The sequence below is a fragment of the Macaca fascicularis genome, chromosome 10 (assembly GCF_037993035.2).
Source record: "Macaca fascicularis isolate 582-1 chromosome 10, T2T-MFA8v1.1".
In the NCBI taxonomy this organism is placed as follows: Eukaryota; Metazoa; Chordata; class Mammalia; order Primates; family Cercopithecidae; genus Macaca; species Macaca fascicularis.
This window is the reverse complement of record NC_088384.1, coordinates 56,892,821-56,910,398: the sequence shown is the minus strand read 5'-3', so window position 1 is coordinate 56,910,398 and position 17,578 is coordinate 56,892,821. Positions and strand designations below refer to the sequence as shown.

At 38.0% G+C, this 17,578-nt stretch overlaps 1 protein-coding gene across 2 annotated transcripts in view; it reads left to right on the top strand.

Annotated features, from left to right (window-relative positions):
• LOC135965568 (POTE ankyrin domain family member G-like) overlaps positions 1–15,441 on the top strand; it is a 30,298-nt gene extending 14,857 nt beyond the window's left edge. For both annotated transcript variants that reach the window (XM_065522619.1, XM_065522618.1), the window contains exons 8-12: positions 3,828–3,898; positions 5,271–5,315; positions 6,349–6,515; positions 13,437–13,560; positions 15,220–15,441. In XM_065522619.1, coding sequence (XP_065378691.1) covers positions 3,828–3,898; positions 5,271–5,315; positions 6,349–6,515; positions 13,437–13,560; positions 15,220–15,441 — 629 coding nt within the window. The remainder of the gene's footprint in view (positions 1–3,827; positions 3,899–5,270; positions 5,316–6,348; positions 6,516–13,436; positions 13,561–15,219) is intronic.
• The last annotated feature ends 2,137 nt before the right edge of the window (positions 15,442–17,578 follow it).

Sequence of the window (17,578 nt, the reverse complement as noted above, 5' to 3'; positions counted from 1 at the left end):
TAGAAGTACACAAGGGGCTTCCTGTAACATTTCATTGGCTGTGTTACACTACCTGCTCATTCCCAAACCAGGCACTGGGAATGCAAATACGTGATTAGCTTAGAATTAACGTTTCCCTTTCTAAGGCTGAGGAGGGAGATTGGGATAATAAACATCCCAATAGACTTGTGTTTCTTCTGCAAGAAAGAATAAGGAATGGCTATTGGTAGGGAGTCGACAATGTTTGCTGCAGGGGCTCATTGGAGACATGGGAGCAGGGGAGTCACAAGATTAAATGTGAGTATTAAGGCATTCTGGTTATGGTGTAAAATGGGTTAGCAAGCTTTTCCTGTAAAGGACCAGGTGGGAAATATTTTAGACTATGTGGTCTCTGTCATAACTACTTACCCCTGCTGTTGTCTGCTGTTGTAGAGTGAAAGCCACCATGATTCTATGTAAGCAAACAGGCATGACTGAGCTCCTTTAAAACTTTATTTACAAACCATAAGGCAGATTTAATTTGGACTGTGGCCTATAGTTTCCTGGGATTGGTGGAAGGTTACCATGGAAAGAAACCAGGAGACAAAGGAAGCTTTTGCAATAGTCAGCTATAGTTTTCGTCACACGTCCTTGGACTAGTATCAATGTATTATAAGGTTTTCACCCATCCATGGTGGAATAAAGTTAGGAATCTCAGTAACTCATTTTAATATGTTGGTCTTTGTTTTTATGGTGTTATGCCTTTTTATTTGTTTTGCTTAATTTTTTCATGTAAGAACTAACATTAGTAGTTGACGGTTTTCTTTTAAATAGAAGCCATTTTGTAAAGTTTATGTTCCCAGTGGCAGTGGGAATATAAAGCAGAGGCAGAAGAGAGGTATAGTCCATATGATTTAGTGATAATTGAATGAGAAAGGCTTGGGGGACCGAGAGAAATGTCAGATGATTTACAGGTTTCCAGGTCGTACACTAGTATTTAACCTGGACATGAGGAAGGAGTAGGAAATTTTCTGGTGAATACAGAAGAGCAAAGAGCTGCAGGTCAGCAGGAATGACCTTTTTTTTCCTATGCATGTTTAATGGAATATTCATGTAGTATATTTTGAGTAGGTAATTGGATAACCAGCATTTATAACACATCCTACTACTTTGACTCTCAGTAACAAGACTTATCAAAGATCAAAGAATCTGAAAGTTGATGAAACTGTCCATGTGTATCACCATCAGTGACCGAAAGTCGGCATCCACAGAACACAGAATTGGGATAGGTGAACTTAATAGATAAAGATGAATATCAGAATTGTGTTCCTCTTAGGGAATGATAGTCTCCATGACCTGTGTGAGTCACGGCTGCCAGAAAAGAAAGAGAGCAAGGAGTGTATTAAAGAAGCACAGCAAATTCAGTCCTAGAGTGCCCTGCTTGACTTCATGTCATAGTTCTGATTTCTGAAATACTATTTTCTGCAAAATATGCTTTCTGTTTTTCCCCTCTTGTAGCCTGCAACCAAATAGAATCCCTTCAGTGGGGCATTTTTGTGTTCTTCCTTTAATAACAGCAACATATAAATAACAAAAAGAAGTAAGAGAAAGAGTGTTTTTTTATAGGCTAGTATTTAACATAAACTTGAGAGTGAGTACCAAGATTATACTTAGAATTTACAGACCGGGTAGGAAGATGAGATAGAAATCTGAAGATTACTGACTCAAACACAGTGTAGTTTCATTGCTTTATTGTCACATCTCTGAATTCACAACTATGAATTATATTCGTATGCACTATAACTTTAGAAAGCACCTTCCCAAACCAAATATTAAGTGATTGATTATAATATCTTTGAATTATTATAGAATTGACTTTCCAAGTGCTCATGAGAATTATTGAGAATTTGCTACATAGTAACATCTCAGCTGTGTCCACAAGAGCTATCTGTAACCTTGTCTTAATGACTATTGGCTCACTAGGAATATTGGTTTTGGCATTAAAATGATATTTTTCGAAATGCAGATAGGACCAGGGATCACTCTTGAACATTAATGTCCAAGCATCTTAAAATTACACATCAGGTTTCATAATCTGACTTCTGCCCCACTCTCCATCTTTAGCCCTTTTCCCTGTGCGCCCTTTCTCTGGCATTACTGAGTTGCTGGTAATGTCCTACTCACTCGTTCACTCTTTCAGGCCTCACTCCTGCTCTTGCTGCTGTGTGGAATGCTGTTACCCTTTCTTTCCCTCTACCACTTTTAATCTGGCTAGCCTCAATATTTCAGTCTGTGCTTGGGCATGTGTTCTAGAAAAGCCATCCCTGATATGCTTTATTTTCATTGTTTTTAAACCCTAATGCCTAGCATGTATGTAGCAGGACTCAATAAGAAATTTCTGAGTAAAATAAAGACTGTTTTTACAAAGATGATGTGCAAGACTGTTCTCTGCAGTCTTGGAGCAGAGGGGACAGATATGTGGTGGAATAACGTAGAGTTCAGGTGGTAAAGATGCAGTAGAAAAATCAGTGAAGTCAGAAGTCAGCCTCAAGAAGGAGGTACCTTTTTATCTGGGGAAAGACATGCAGAATCGAGGAAGACTTCACATATCATTGTTTTAAAAGATGAAAATAAGGCCAGTTGTTGTGTCTCACAACTGTAATCCCAGCATTTTGGGGGGCTGGAGGAGGTGGATCACAAGGTCAAAAGATCAGGAACATCCTGGCCAATCATGAAACATCATCTCTACTACAAATATGAAAAATAGCTGGGCATGATGGTGCATGCCTGTAATCCCAGCTTCTTGGGAGACTGAGACAAGAGAATCGCTTGAACCAGGGAGTCAGAGGTTGCAGTGAGCTGAGATTGTGCCACTGCACTCCAGCCTGGTGACAGAGAAAGACCCTGGCTCAAAAAAAAAAAAAAAAAAGAAGAAGAAGAAGAAAAAAAAAAAGAAAAGAAAATAAATTTGTCAGAATAGTAGAGGGAAACATTTTAGATATTAGGAAGACATTGTGCACTAATAAAGGTGTCAGTAGTAGTTTTGGAAATCATTTATAAGGTACTATTGTTGCAGAAAACAGGAGGCAGGAGAGACCCAGTGGGTGAAACAGGAGGATTTTATTTAGGTGCACACCGGTTCAGTGGATTTGCATCCAAATGCTGAGTCCTGAACAAAGACAGAGCCTGGCTTATAAAGGCAAGCTTACAGAAGCAGAACAAAGCCAGTTAATCATATAGTGACAGTTTTGCAACCTCAGCATAGCTTGTGACTTTGCAACTACATTGAAGGAAAAGAAGAACTTGCAAAATATATACATTTGTACAAATAGCTATGAGTAAATGCTGAGGGGAAGGGGAGACGGTAAAGGAATTTGTTTTCTTAACCTTGCTCTGGGATGTATGGACCCATACCTGTGGGCTCTGGCTTCTTGGACAGGGTCAACACAACCTTGCCTGGGCCCTGCCTGTTACTATCCTTAGAGTCAGAGTAGTTAAGTGCAGGAAAACTTGTTTCTCTTTAAAACTAAATTTCCTTTTCATTACATTTACTGCTTCATGATTAGGAAGTGGAGAACAACATTCTGTGTTACCTTATATGTTTCTACTGTATTTTAAAATTGTGTTTCTGGTGGTTTTGTTCATTTATGTTGGGTGGATGAATTTGTGAGTGAATCTCATCAGGCGTCTCCCCAAGTGGTTTGTTGAAGTCTTAGAGAGTGATTTCCTAAGTAACTATTTCATGAAACACTAAACACTCAATTTATGAGATAAAATAAAATGTTGTCTTAAATCTATTTTTATAAAGGCAATAGTTTTTAACTGTTCTAAGTGGTTCATTTTAACTGAATATATGGATTTCTCAACAGAACAAGACTTAAAGCTGACATCAGAGGAAGAATCACAAAGGCTTAAAGGCAGTGAAAATAGCCAGCCAGAGGCATGGAAAATTTTACATTTAAATGTTTGATTTAATGTTGTTTTCTTTGCTTTAATAATATTAGGTAGTCCAAATGAAATTATCTTTCAGACTAGGTTTTGAGGATGAATAGATTCTTTTTTCTAAGAACTTTTTAATAGATTCATAAAATTTAACAAATTCAGCAACCTCATTAACAGAAGAATCAATAGATTCTAAGTTAGCATTTGAAACTTAACTTAAAAAACATAACCACTATAAACTTTAAAATACTCTTACTTTACAATATTCTTATTTAAAATATTCTTATCTGCCTTTTTGATTAGCTTATAGGTAATCTTTCCTTTTGGAATAGAGGCAAAAGAAATTCCAGAACTTTGTTCTTTTATTCTTACAACACCCTGACATGATAAAGAAAGTAACATCAATTATTGCATTATATTATTAAGCAATAGAATTATGAACAATGTAACACTGATGGTCCCTGAGCTGGATTCGTGGTTGAAGAGTAATCATGGCCAGTGATTGAAAATCTGCAGTTTTATATTGCAGTCACTGATAGCAAGGTGAAAGATATATTCTGCCTTGTGATCTCTCATTGACCTCAGCGTTTCTCTTCAGGGAGGGAACCAGGTCATAAAAGCAACCCAAATGCCTATTACAAGAATCGTATCTTGCAGAACGGGACCTTTGGTGTTAGTGCAGAAACACAATAACATTCGCACTTACTACAGTTGCAGAAAATCAGTACAGGTTATTAAAATTTTTATCCACTGTCATTAGTACACATTAGAATATATTAGAACTGGACTTAAGCAGATAAACTAGATACATAACACTATCGTATTACAACATATAATTTCAATTAAAATTTAAGAATTTGCATTTCTTTCTGTTTGGTGTTGATTTCAGCTCCTAATAATTGAAAGCATGCCTACAATCCCGTTAGTAATCTGTAGAGGCTCACTGGTTAGGGTTTGGTGAGGTAAACTCTTTTCAAGTGAGGAAGACTTTGCAACACTACAAATCATCCGCTGATGCATTTTTGGCAGATTTAACACGTAACAAATTAAGTGGAGTCCAAACAAATGGTGACAAAGTTAAGTTTGCTGGTTCATGTTTATCTTCTCCGGTTGGCTAAGGTGAATTATTTTTCTCATGTTAGTCAGAAGCCAGTGATGTGGCAGTAGCTGAACGTAGATTAAAAAGTTAATTTTTAATTTTAATTAATTATTTATTTTAACAGTTAAATTTTAATTTTAATTATTTTCTAATTTTTCATTGTCCATACTTGATTACTTAAAATAAAATTATTTTTAAAACACGCATTCCAAAAGAGGAAACATCACAGAATTACAACAAGCAAATTAACCTTCTATTTTTTCATTTGCAGGAAATGTCTCAAGAACCAGAGATAAACAAGGATTGTGATAGAGAGGTATACCATTATATTCAAATGTTTCTGTTGAATTAGATTTTTACATTATGGTGTTTAATAAAGTGTTGTAAGTATAGGCATACATGATCCTATCATGTAAGTAGCATAAATCATCAGTGAAAAATTTAATATTTAACTCAGAAAGAATTCTGTAGATTGAGTTTTAAAGAGATACAAACCCCAGAGATATTCTTTCATTATTATGGAATAATCCTGAATGGTGCCGTAAAGTGCTAGGTCATGTGACTTTAGGAGCTTTGGATCAATCATTTTATCTTTCTTGGTTTTAGTCTGATTATCAATAGTTAACGTGGCTAAAGAAGATCATTTCTTATTCTGTGTATCTTCCAGCTAGAAAATTGTATGGCTATGGAATGTGAAATTTGAGGAGCATCTTATTTTCTGGGCATCCACGCTTGTACCTCAGCAGTTTTGCTCTGCTCCTTGTGTTGTGGCGAACTTTGGTTCCCATGTTTCAGTGAGAACCATCATGTTTTTGATATCCCAGGGACCAAATGAAAAAAAAAATGATCAAAGGCAGTGGGGGAGAAGAATATCTCAGTGCAGAAAAGGGCAATCTTCCTTTCTATTCCTGAAGCCTCACAGTGTCTCATCCTCTAAATCTGACTGCTTAATGTGAGATCTAGGTGGTAAAGACAGAAGAAGACACATCTTTTGCATCTTTGTCTTTTTATTTGTGTGTTCCCACGAGTCAAATGGGATAAATATATATATAAGATTCTGAAGAGTCGTTGGGAATAAAAGCACAAAATGAAGGAGGGCCCCTTTTGAATTTTGAAAAATTCTATTTTATTCAGTCAAACAGAAATGAAGCAAATTTTACAATGATATGATAATTACATCTTAAAATTAGAGGGTCATTGTTCTGTATATATGATCAAACAAGTGTGAAATATTTTTAATGATTACAATAATGACAAACTGAGTCAATTGATAAAATCAATTAAAAAGGTTCTTTTTATTCAATAAAGTGAATATCCTTAATATCCTTAATATCAAACTTCCACTCAAGGCTGAAGAAGACATGAAGAAGCACAGAAGTAATAATATGGGATTACCAGAAAACCTGACTAATGATGCCGCTGCTGGCAATGGTGATGATGGATTAATTCCACAAAGCAAGAGCAGAACACCTGAAAGTCAGCAATTTCCTGACACTGAGAATGAAGAGTATCACAGGTAAGCCTATGGCAACATTTAATAGGAGACAGCCATATGCTGTCAAACTAATCCTAATTTGGGCTAATATTCATGATTAAAAATTTTATATTTTTCCTAGGATATTCAGCCTTGCCTGGTAATCAGAAAAATGAAAATCAGCAAAAAATGAGTTACCATTTTTTCCAGTCATTAATTTATTTGAAAAATAACGAGTATTGGCAAATGTGAGGGGAAAGGAATTTCTTTACGTTTTAGTGAACTTTTATTTTAGCTTCAGAGGTACATGTGCAGTTTGTTATATAGGTAAACTGTATCATGGAAGTTTGGGCTACAGATTATTTCATCAGCCACATAATAGGCAAAATACCCAAAAGGTAGTTTTTTGGTCATCTCTCTCCAGCCATGCTCCACCCTCAAGTAGACCCTTTTGCCTGTTATTCTCCTCTTTGTGTCCATGAGTTCTCATTGTTTAGTTTCCACTAAATGATTAAGAATATGTGGCATTTGATTTTCTGTTTCTGCATTAGTTTGCTTAGAATAGTGGCCGCCAGCTCCATCTGTGTTGCTGCAAAGGAAATGGACTCATTGAAAAAGACATGTCGTACACTGTTGGTAAATGCATTTCGAACATTAATTGAGTAGCATATTCACACACACATATATAACATAGTAAGGATATATATGTATATTAAGGATACTTGTATAGATTTGTTACGTATATACTTACATATAAGAACATTTATTACAGCATTATTATATCAAAAGATGGATCCTTATCAGTAGGAATTTATCATTATTAAAAGCAAATCCTTACCAATAGGAAATAGCTCAATTTTCATTCCCAGAAAATAATGTAGTATGGAACCATTTTTTACAAATGAGGTTAGATCTAGAGTATACGGATTATTTCACAATTAAAATGTATTTAAGACCTTTACTTTGATAACACATCTTAAGATAATTTTGTTAGAATTCTTGTAATATCTGCTGTGTTGCAAATGGAAGCTGCATGCTCCATTGACACTGTACCTTGATTGCTAGTTATTAAATTTTTGTTGTCAGTGCCTGAGTGCTGAAATATTGGATCTTCAATCTGAATATTGCCAAGGGATTGTATGGGGATCTATATTTAATATAAACATTTCAGTATATTGGGTAAAACTTTTATTAAAATGTATCAAAGGATCTTTCATCTACTAAACCAGGATTTGGTCAGATTTTTCTGCAAAGAGTCAGTTAGTAAATATTTTAGGCTTTGCAGACTGTATATATAATTTTGAGACAGGGTCTCTGTTGCCCAGGCTGGAGTGCGGTTTTGTGATCATGGCTCACTGCAGCCTCAACTTTCTGGGCTCTAGTGATCCTCCGACCTCAGCTTCTCTGCTAGCTGGGACCACAGGTGTGCAACATCACACCCAGCTAACTGACTCTGTGAACTGTAGAGTGAATAAGCGTGGCTGGGTTCCAAGATACTTGACTTACAAAAACAGGCAGTGGGATTTGGCCCACAGGTGCTAATGTGCTGGCCTTGTGCTAAAAGGAAGGTGCTGCTAATGCAGTAACTCTTATTCATAAAAGTGTCCTGCATGTGTGACATTATCCTTCCTTTTAGAAAAGGGTATATTTCAGTATTCACCACACCACATTTTTCCACAGTGACTTCATATAATTTTTAAAATTTCATTTATAACATAAGACTATTTTCTGCATTTCTGCCACTTTATTCCTGTTAATAGAACTCAGTAGTTTACTGTGATCAATTACTTTGTATATTTGATGAGTATCAACTGTTCTAGAATTGGCTGATTTTTATCAAGCCAGAAATACTCTCCTTGAAACGTTTAGTGTTTCTTGGTCTTTATGTATAAGCATGAACAAACTGATATTCAGCTTATGGAATCTAGAATTGTTTAAGGTGACTTTTAGTTCTATAGTTTTAAGGATTTAACACCTCAGTCTGGCATTTTTAATGCCACATGTGTATAATTTTATAACTTTTAAAATATATAATTGTTATGTAAAATTTGAAGACTACACCTGTTATATAAAATTAGAAAATAATTGTCTATTATTTTCCATGACTGTGGAAGAAAATTACAACATTCTCAGCCATGACTTCTAAGTATGATGTCCTTAAAAGAACTGTCTAAGTATGATGTCCTTAAAAGAACTCATGAACTCAATTATCTTTTCATTCACTCTTGATCTCACACCAGTAAGTCTTCAGTTTCAGTACTCCTCCAACGTTGTTTTTCCTCAAGATTATCACTAATTTTTTTCTGTAATAAATCTAGGCATTTTTCGTACACTTCATTTTATTTAATCTGTTAGCAGAATTTGAGCCAATGGAGGACATCTCCTCTCTAACAGCATCTTCAACTTGGCTTCCAGGACCTCAGTCCCTCAGGCTTTTCCTCCTGCCTTTCTAATCCATTCATCATGGCCTCTTTTGCTTGCTCCTCCTCATCTTTCTCCATTTGGACATTGTTTTTTCCGAGGGCTCAGTCCTCAATCTTCTCTCTCATGACTTTTTCTTTTTTTGAGACAGAGTTTCACTCTGTCACCCAGGCTGGAGTTCAGTGGTGTGATCTCGGCTCACTGCAACCTCCACCTCCTGGGTTCAAGTGATTCTCCTGCCTCAGCCTCCTGAGTAGCTGGCATTACAGGTTCGTGCCACCATGCTCGGCTAATTTTTGTATTTTTAGTAGAGACAGCATTTCCCTATGTTGGCCAGCCTGGTCTCAAACTCCTGACCTCAGGTGATCTCTCTGCCTTGGCCTCACAAAGTGTTGGGGTTGCAAGTATGAGCCACTGCACCCAGCCCCTCGTGACTTTTTCTACCGTGTATATGCTAGTGATTTCCAAATGTATGTCTCTGGCTCAGATCTCTCTCCCTAATTCCAGATTTCCATATGAGCCTGCCTACTTGATATCTCTATTTGGTTAGCTATTGGGTATCACACACTTGTCAGACCCAAAGTTGGGCTACTAATGGCCTTTCTGAAATCTACCCCTCATGTATTCTTTCCTACTTTGGTTAAGGGCAACTCTTCCAGTTGCTCTGCCAAAAATCTCGTTGTCATTCTTGACTCATCTCTCTCTCCGTCTCTCACACCTTACATCTATTCTCTCAGTAAATCTTGTCAGGTCTATCTGAAGAATATGTCCAGAAGCCAGTCATATCTTCTACATCTGAGCCACCCTCATCTGCAGTCTACATGAGTGTCATAGACTGGTAATTGATAGTCCTGGCTTTTAAAAACTTCCCTTTTCATCAATTCTTAACTCAGTGGATGTACCTAAAATATAAGTCAAATTGTGTCAGTCCTGTGCCCCAGCCCTTCTGATTGCCTCCCATTTCACTCTGAGTATGTGTCAAATTTCCTCCTAATTATCTCCCTTGCTCTGCTTTAGCCACACTGAACTTCTTGCCATCCCTTATCTACCGCTAGTGCTTAAAGACTGCAAGCACACCTCTGTACTTGGCAGTTCCCTGTGTCTGGAATGCTTTTTCCCCAGATATCCTCCTAGCTTACTCTTTCCATTCCTTCAGTTCTTTATTTAAAACCTCCTTTCGACTAAGAAGTAGAAAAAGGGTAAAAAGAAACACGTTATGGAACAACCACTTTCTGAGGAAGAACCATGTACTACCCAGACGCATCATGCTTAAGATTCAACTGGGAGCATACCAGGGAGGCTCTCTAACGTAATCCAGGGAAGGTTCAATGAAACAAAGTGATTTATCATCTCTAACTTCAAACCAATTTGTATCTTGACATCAACGCTCTTAACCTTATATCATCATTTCTTAGAGTCTTTGATATACAAATAAAAGGTTTTTGTATTAGAAAGAAAAAATCTCCTTTCTCAGCAGAGACTTTTCTGACCATCCCAACTTTCCCACCACCCTCCCCATCAAACACGTAAACATTTCATTTTCCTGCTTTAGTTTTTCTCCTCTAACGTACTGTATATTTTGTCTTCTCTGTCTGTTGTTATTGTGTGTTTATCTCACTCTCATGAATAGGGATTTTATTTTTCACTACCATTATCCTTACTGCTTAGAAAAAGGCCTAGCATATTGGATGTAGCTACCTAATAAATCCTTATTAAATGAGTGAATGGAGTTTATCCTGGGTATATTGTTTGATTGATTCTCACTTTAAAATTTTGACATGAGTCATTCTAATAGTTTTGTCTGGTAATTATACGCATTTTAAAATTTGTTTTGGCTTCTTATAATAAGCTACATTCTTTATATTAATTTTTTTTATTTAGGGAGAAAAGCCCAATATTGCAGTTATTCATTATTTATTCTTTTACTAGTAATCATAATTGTAATTACGGTAAACTGAGCCAGAGGAATTACAAACTTTACTAATATTTTATTTGATTTGATTTTTGAGATGGAATCTCACTCTATCGCCCAGGCTGGAGTGCAGTGGAGGGGTCTCATTTCACTGCACCCTCCGCCTCCTGGGTTCATGCATTTCTCCTGCCTTAGCCTCCTGAGGAACTGAGATTTACAGGGGCATGCCACCATGCCCGGCTAATTTCTGTATTTTTAGTAGAGACTGGGTTTTACCTTGTTGGGCAGGCTGGTCTCGAACTCTTTACCTCAGGTGATCCACCCACTTCGGCCCTTCAAAGTGCTAGGATTACAGGCATGAGCCACTGCACCCGGCCACCTGCTTTAAAAAAAAAAAAAAAAAAAAAATTTGGGTGGCACATTTAATGGACTTACAAATTCTTTTCAGGGGATTATGAACCTTTAGTATTTGAAATAAAAAGACAGAGTTGGAAATTTTTTGCTTCCTATAGTAAGAGGAATACTGGTCAAGCACTGGCTATTCTGATGGAGCAGGTGCTGCTGCTTGGCTGTATTTCAGAAGCAAGCTGCTCACATCTGTATTGGTTGGTGAGCAAGACCAGTGGTCATTGATTGGTTGACTAGATTTCAAACTGTCTCTGGGTGGCTTCTTGTTACCATTGCTACAGGTCATTTCTTTCCTAAGTTAGACTCAACTTTAACCGAACATTTTCGGTTTAAAAGTTGCCTTCAATTAACTATGTTCAAAATGAAACTATTTTGTATTCCAGAATTTTAGACCTCATTTTAAAATTGTGGTCACGATGAATTGGTTAATAATAGCTCTCAGGAAGATCTGTTTACAATTTTAAAATAGATATTTCTCTGCATAATTTATTCCTTAAAATTAATTGTCTTGTTTCTGCTGTTGGTATTTCTAGAAGCTTTTGCTCAAGTCCTAACATAATCTCCAGTAGGAGATTTTAGTCTCTTTGTCAGTTAATGTATGTATATGGTAGTGATATTCTCTTTTTAAATTCCTTTTCTTTTCTTGTTCACTGTCTTCTCTGTACAATAACAGTGATATTCTTATACATTTTTACCTCATTAAAAATAATTACAGTTTTCAGGTCATGTGATGCCAACATGTTTGTTCCTTTTGCTTGGTGTGTGTGCTGCTATTCAGGTTCTGTTGTAGTTCTACATGAACGGCAGCTTTTTAAAATAACTCTGTGAAGAATGACATTGGTACTTGGATAGAAATTGTATTGGATCTGTAGACTTCTTTGGGCACTATGATCATTTTCACAATATCAGTGCTTTCAGTCCAGGAACATAGGGTGTATGTTCATTTATTTGTGTCATCTCTGATTTTCTTCAGTGGTGTTTTCCAGTTATCGTTTTATAGTTGACTCACCTCCTTCGTTACGTATTTTCCTAGGTATTTTACTCTTTTGCAGCCACTGTCAAAGGGACTGGGTTCTTGACGTGACTCGCAGCTTGGTTATAGGTGGTGTATAGTGGTACTACTCATTGGTATTTGTACATTTTGTAGCCTCTGAGACTTTACTGAATTCATTTATCAAGTCTAAGAGTGTTTTGTAGGAGTCTTTAGGGTTTTCTAGGGATAAGATCATATCATTGGTGAAGAGATAATTTGACTTTTTTTCAATTTGGATGTCCTTTATTTCTCTTGCCCAATTGCTCTGCCTAGGACTTCCCAGTTTTATTCTTAACATACATGAAATAAAAGTAAAATCAAAAGTGATTAAGGATTACTTTATTTCACATCTCTGTCGCATACACAGATAAAATTAATTCAAAGTTGTATGTTAAAAACACAATATTAGACCTTGTCTTGTTTCAAAAGGAATTTCTAAGTTGTCTATAAAATACAGAGGAATCAAGAATATAAGTGGAAAGTGTTTCCCAAAAATAAATATAAAAAGTATGGGTTAACACAGGGCTTCCCAATCCCCAGGCCATGGACCAGTACCAGTCCCCTGGACTGTTACGACCTGTGCCACAGAGCAGGAGGCTAGTGGCAGGTAAGCTAGCAAAGCTACATCTGTTTAAAGCCACTCTCTGTCACTCACATTACTGCCTGAGCTCCTCTTCCTGTCAGATCGGTGATGGCATTAGATTGTCATAGGAGTGTGACTCAAACCCTGTTGTAAGCTGCTTACACAGGGGATCTAGGTTGTTCACTCCTTATGAGAATCTAATGCTTTATGATCTGTCACCATCTCCTGTCACCCCCAGATGGGACCATCTAGTTGCAGGAAGACAAGCTGAGGCTCCCACTGATTCTGCATTATGGTGAGCTATGTAATTATTTCATTATATAAAAGTAATAATAGAAATAATGTGCACAATGAATGTTATGTGCTTGAATCATCCTGCAACCATCCCCCAACTCAGGTCTACAGAAAAATTACCTTCCACAAAACCAGTCCCTGGTGCCAACATGGTTGGGGAGAGCTGGATTAAGAGATGTGAGACCCCTTTGCCTTGTCTTGGATTAATGTGCAAATATACATTGTGTGAATGACATCTGAGGGAACCATCTTGCCCTGTAGATCATTTTAGGGACACCTCCAGTATTTCATGAAAATCAAAATTTCTTCTAGTGATGAACAAAATGATACCCAGAAGCAAGTTTCAGAAGAACAGAATGCTGGAATATCACAAGAAGAGATTCTGACTGGTAAACAAGAGCAGATGGAAGTGGCTGAAAAGAAAATGAATTCTGAGGTATTTTCTTTAGTCATTTTCAAATGTTTTAATATGTGTATTTATTTAAAAGACAACTTTATGTATTTTGGAAAGTATAAAGGATTTTAAAAACATATATATACACACACTCCATAGATCCTTTATCATATATCTATATATGTACATACAGGATAAAACCATGTTCTTAATTCAACTGCATTTGCCTGCAACTGTAGAGTAGTGATCTTCACAATGGCCTCAATCCAAAGGAGAAGCATTTCATATGTTTCATAAGAATTGATGATCTTTCCAATATCAAAAATAAGTTTTGCTACTAACAACAGATTTTCTAGTTTTTGGACATTAGTTCATCTTTTTAAAATATTGATAGAGAAATCAGTTTGTTATTTTCACTGATAGGAAAGTAGGAAATGTATAGCTGGGTCAGAGGCCACATTGTGGATGTCATTATCCTTGCTTTTGAGGAGAGTAACAGTTTGCTCCAAGAAGTTTCTCATTTCAATGCAAAGAGTTTTGAATACAATGGCATGCCATGATATACATTTAGTGATAATTTATTGATAAGCATTTTGTTCCCAGAGAAATATTTCAGTATATTTCCCTTATTTCACACTTATTACTATTTCAAAGATTATAAAGAGGAAAGAAAAGTTATTGCAATGGCAAATAATCTCACCATTTCTAAGAAAAGCTTTGTAAGTTGTATCTTATTTACCATTTGTATTTTGAAATATAGGGCTTCTTTTGTATTAATATATTTACACCACAAAAGTAACCGTGATTTTATGAAGTCGCCCATGCTGGCATGCAATGGCACGATCTCAGCTCAGTGCAACCTCTGCCTCCCAGGTTCACACGACTCTCCTGCCTCAGCCTCCTGAGTAGCTGGGTTTACAGGTGCACACCACCACACCCAGCTAATTTTTTGTATTTTTACTAGAGACAGGGTTTCACTATGTTGGCCGGACTGATCTCAAACTCCTGACCTCATGATCTCCGCCCACCTCAGCCTCCCAAAGTGCTGGGATTACAGGTGTGAGCCATTGCTCCCGGCTGCATTTATTTTCTGACCTCTCCTTTTAAGAATCATGATCTTAAATGAGTTCAGTGTTGTTTGTAGAAGTGCAATGCTTAGATGCCGATGTGTACATTGTGGAAGGGTACAATGCTTAAACAGTTATGAATAAATGCAATTCCTATAACTGACTGTAAAAATATTAGAAAAGCAGTATATTGATAAAACTTTCTTCAGTAAAAGGAACTTGAAGAACTTTAAGAAATTGCTTCTGTCCAAATATATGCATAGCTAAGGTTCTTACAATGGTGTGGTTGATAGGTTAGATATCAGAGTATAAACCCAATTTTAAAAATATATGCAAGCATATTAATCTTATATTTTATGCATCTGGTTTTTTTATAATTCAGAGAAAGGCTTTTCCAATTCTGAAATTCTAAAAATCCTCCAGTGACTTATTTTTCATGGTCTTTAAATAAGTATTTCAACTTTTTGGAATTTACACATTTTTAGATTTGAAGTTTTGTCCAACTATTTTCCCGTTAAATATCCACTATGGGAATTCTTTCCTTATACAAATAAATGTCATTCTTCAATTTCAGAAGAAATCACGATATGTCATTCTCTTGAGTGCTAATTAGAAGTTCCCTTTGTTTACTTAGGTTTCTCTTACCAATAAGAAAGAAAAAGATCTCTTGCATGAAAATCGCATGTTGCAGGAAGAAATTGCCATGCTGAGACTGGAAGTAGACAAAATAAAACAGCAGAGCCAGCTAAGGGAAAAGAAACTTTTGGAGGAAATTGAAAGTGTGAAAGCAAAGAATGATAAACTTCTAAAGGCTGTAAAATTGAGTGAGGAAACATTAACAAAAATTAGTATTTAAATACAGTGGACAGCTCAGCATTTTGACAACTGAGAACAATGATAAACTTCTAAAGGCTGTAAAATTGAATGAGGAAGCATTAGCAAAAATCAGTATTTCAGTAGAGTGGACACTTAGCATTTTGACCGCTGAGAATGCTCAGTTCTGAACTGCAGAATGTAAGACACAGCTAGGAAACACTGGAAATGGAAATCCTATCATGTCGTTTTAGACTGACTACTGCCCTACATGACTGTGATCAATGTCAAATAGATGAAAGAGACTTCTTTACAGAGAACAAACATGAACAGGTTTATTTACAGGAAGAAATGAATTCTCATATATCTAACCTAAAAGATAACAGTGAGATCCTTTCTGAACAACTCTAACGTTGACAACAAAATTAACAGCCTAAACATTAAGCTGCATCACACAGGATAAACTCTGAGAGACAAGATGGGGCAGGCCCCCATCTTTCCTGTTCAAACAACTTAGTCATTCTAGTGTGTGGGCTTTGGAGACTACAAATCCATCAAGGGCAGAAGAGATCCTGTGGCACGGCACAGCTGCTTTAACAAATCATGGCCAGACTGCTTCTGTAAGCAGGCCCTGATCCTGTTCCTCATCACTGGACAGGGCCTCCCACCTGAGGCCTCCAGCTACACCCACCAGTGTTCCCTAGCCAACGGAGATTTGAAACCTTCCTGGGACAGAGTTCCCAGAGAGAGGGGAGGGCCACCACCTTTGCTGTTTGGGCACCTAGCCATTCTGGCCCATGGGCTTTGGAGAGCCCAAGCTGACCAGGGGTGGAAGTGGTGTCTCAGTGCAGCACAACCACCCTCAAAAACATGGCCAGACTCTTGTTTAAGTCAGTCTCCAACCACATTTCTAATCACTGGGTGGAGCCTTTCAACCACGGTCTCCAGCCACCTTCACTGCTGTTCTCTGGCTGACAGAGGTTTCAGGCCTCCCTGAGTCAGAGCTCCAGGAGAAGGACCAGACTGTCATCTTTGCTGTTTCGACAACTTAGCCATTTGAGCCTTTGAGTTTCAGAGTGTCTGAGGCGACCAGGGGCTGAAGTGAACCCCCAGCACAGCACAGGCACTCTACAAAAACGTGACCAGACTTCTTTTTTAAGCAAGTCCCTGTTCCTGTTCCTCCTGACTGTTCAAGACTTCTCAACTTGCCTCCAGCCACATCCTACAGGTGTGTACAGATTGGCAGCAGGTTCATACCTCTGAGGTGCAGAGCTCCCAGAGGAAGGGGCAGGCTATCATCTTTGCCTTTTTGCAGACTTCACTGCTGATACCTTCAGGTACTGGAAAACAGGAGGCAATTGGGGACTGGAGTGGACCCCCTGCATACCACAGCAGCCCCACAGAAAAGTGGCCAGACTGTTATGTGGGTGCCCATTTCCATATCTCCTCGATGGACAGGCCCTCCTGGCCGGGGTCTCCAGCTAGCCCCCCACTGGAACTATCAAGCCTGTAGCAACTTGGCAATTCCCTGGACAGAGCTTCCAGGAGCAACTGAAATTCTCTCTGCCGCTGCCTCTGCAGTGGAACTGCCCTTGCTTCCCTCAGAATATCAAGGGAGCAAAGACCCTAAGTGCCATATCGACACCTCCAACAAGCTGCAGTTGACCCAAGGAACACACCAGTCCATCTCCCACAGGTACCACACACCCTGCACTGCTCATCACCAGATAGGAAACCCTGGCTTGGGCTCACAGCACAGACCCTCCATCCTGGGGTGATTACATTAAGTAACTGCTAACTTACATCTCTCTCAGGTGGAGCCTCCAGGAGACAAGGAAAGTTGTAGAGCAACAAGTCAGATGATATGCAGGACAGAGGGCAGGGGCAGCTATCTCTCTAGCTCTACTTGCTCTTATGAGACACTTTATCCCAGCACTTAAGGAGTGCTGCGGTCAGACCAGCCCTGTCTCATGTGCAAGATTGCCCAGCACAGATCAGGTCTAAGAGTTATCTTCTTTAAAAAGGGGAGTTGCTTATAAAAGAAGTCTGGCCATGTTTGTGTAGAGCAGTTGTGATGTGCTGGGGTTCACTTTTGAGAGAGTTCTCTGAGACCTGATCTCTGCTAGGCAGCTTTGCACATCAGGTGGGGCTGGTCTGACCTCAGCACCCCTTAGTCAGCT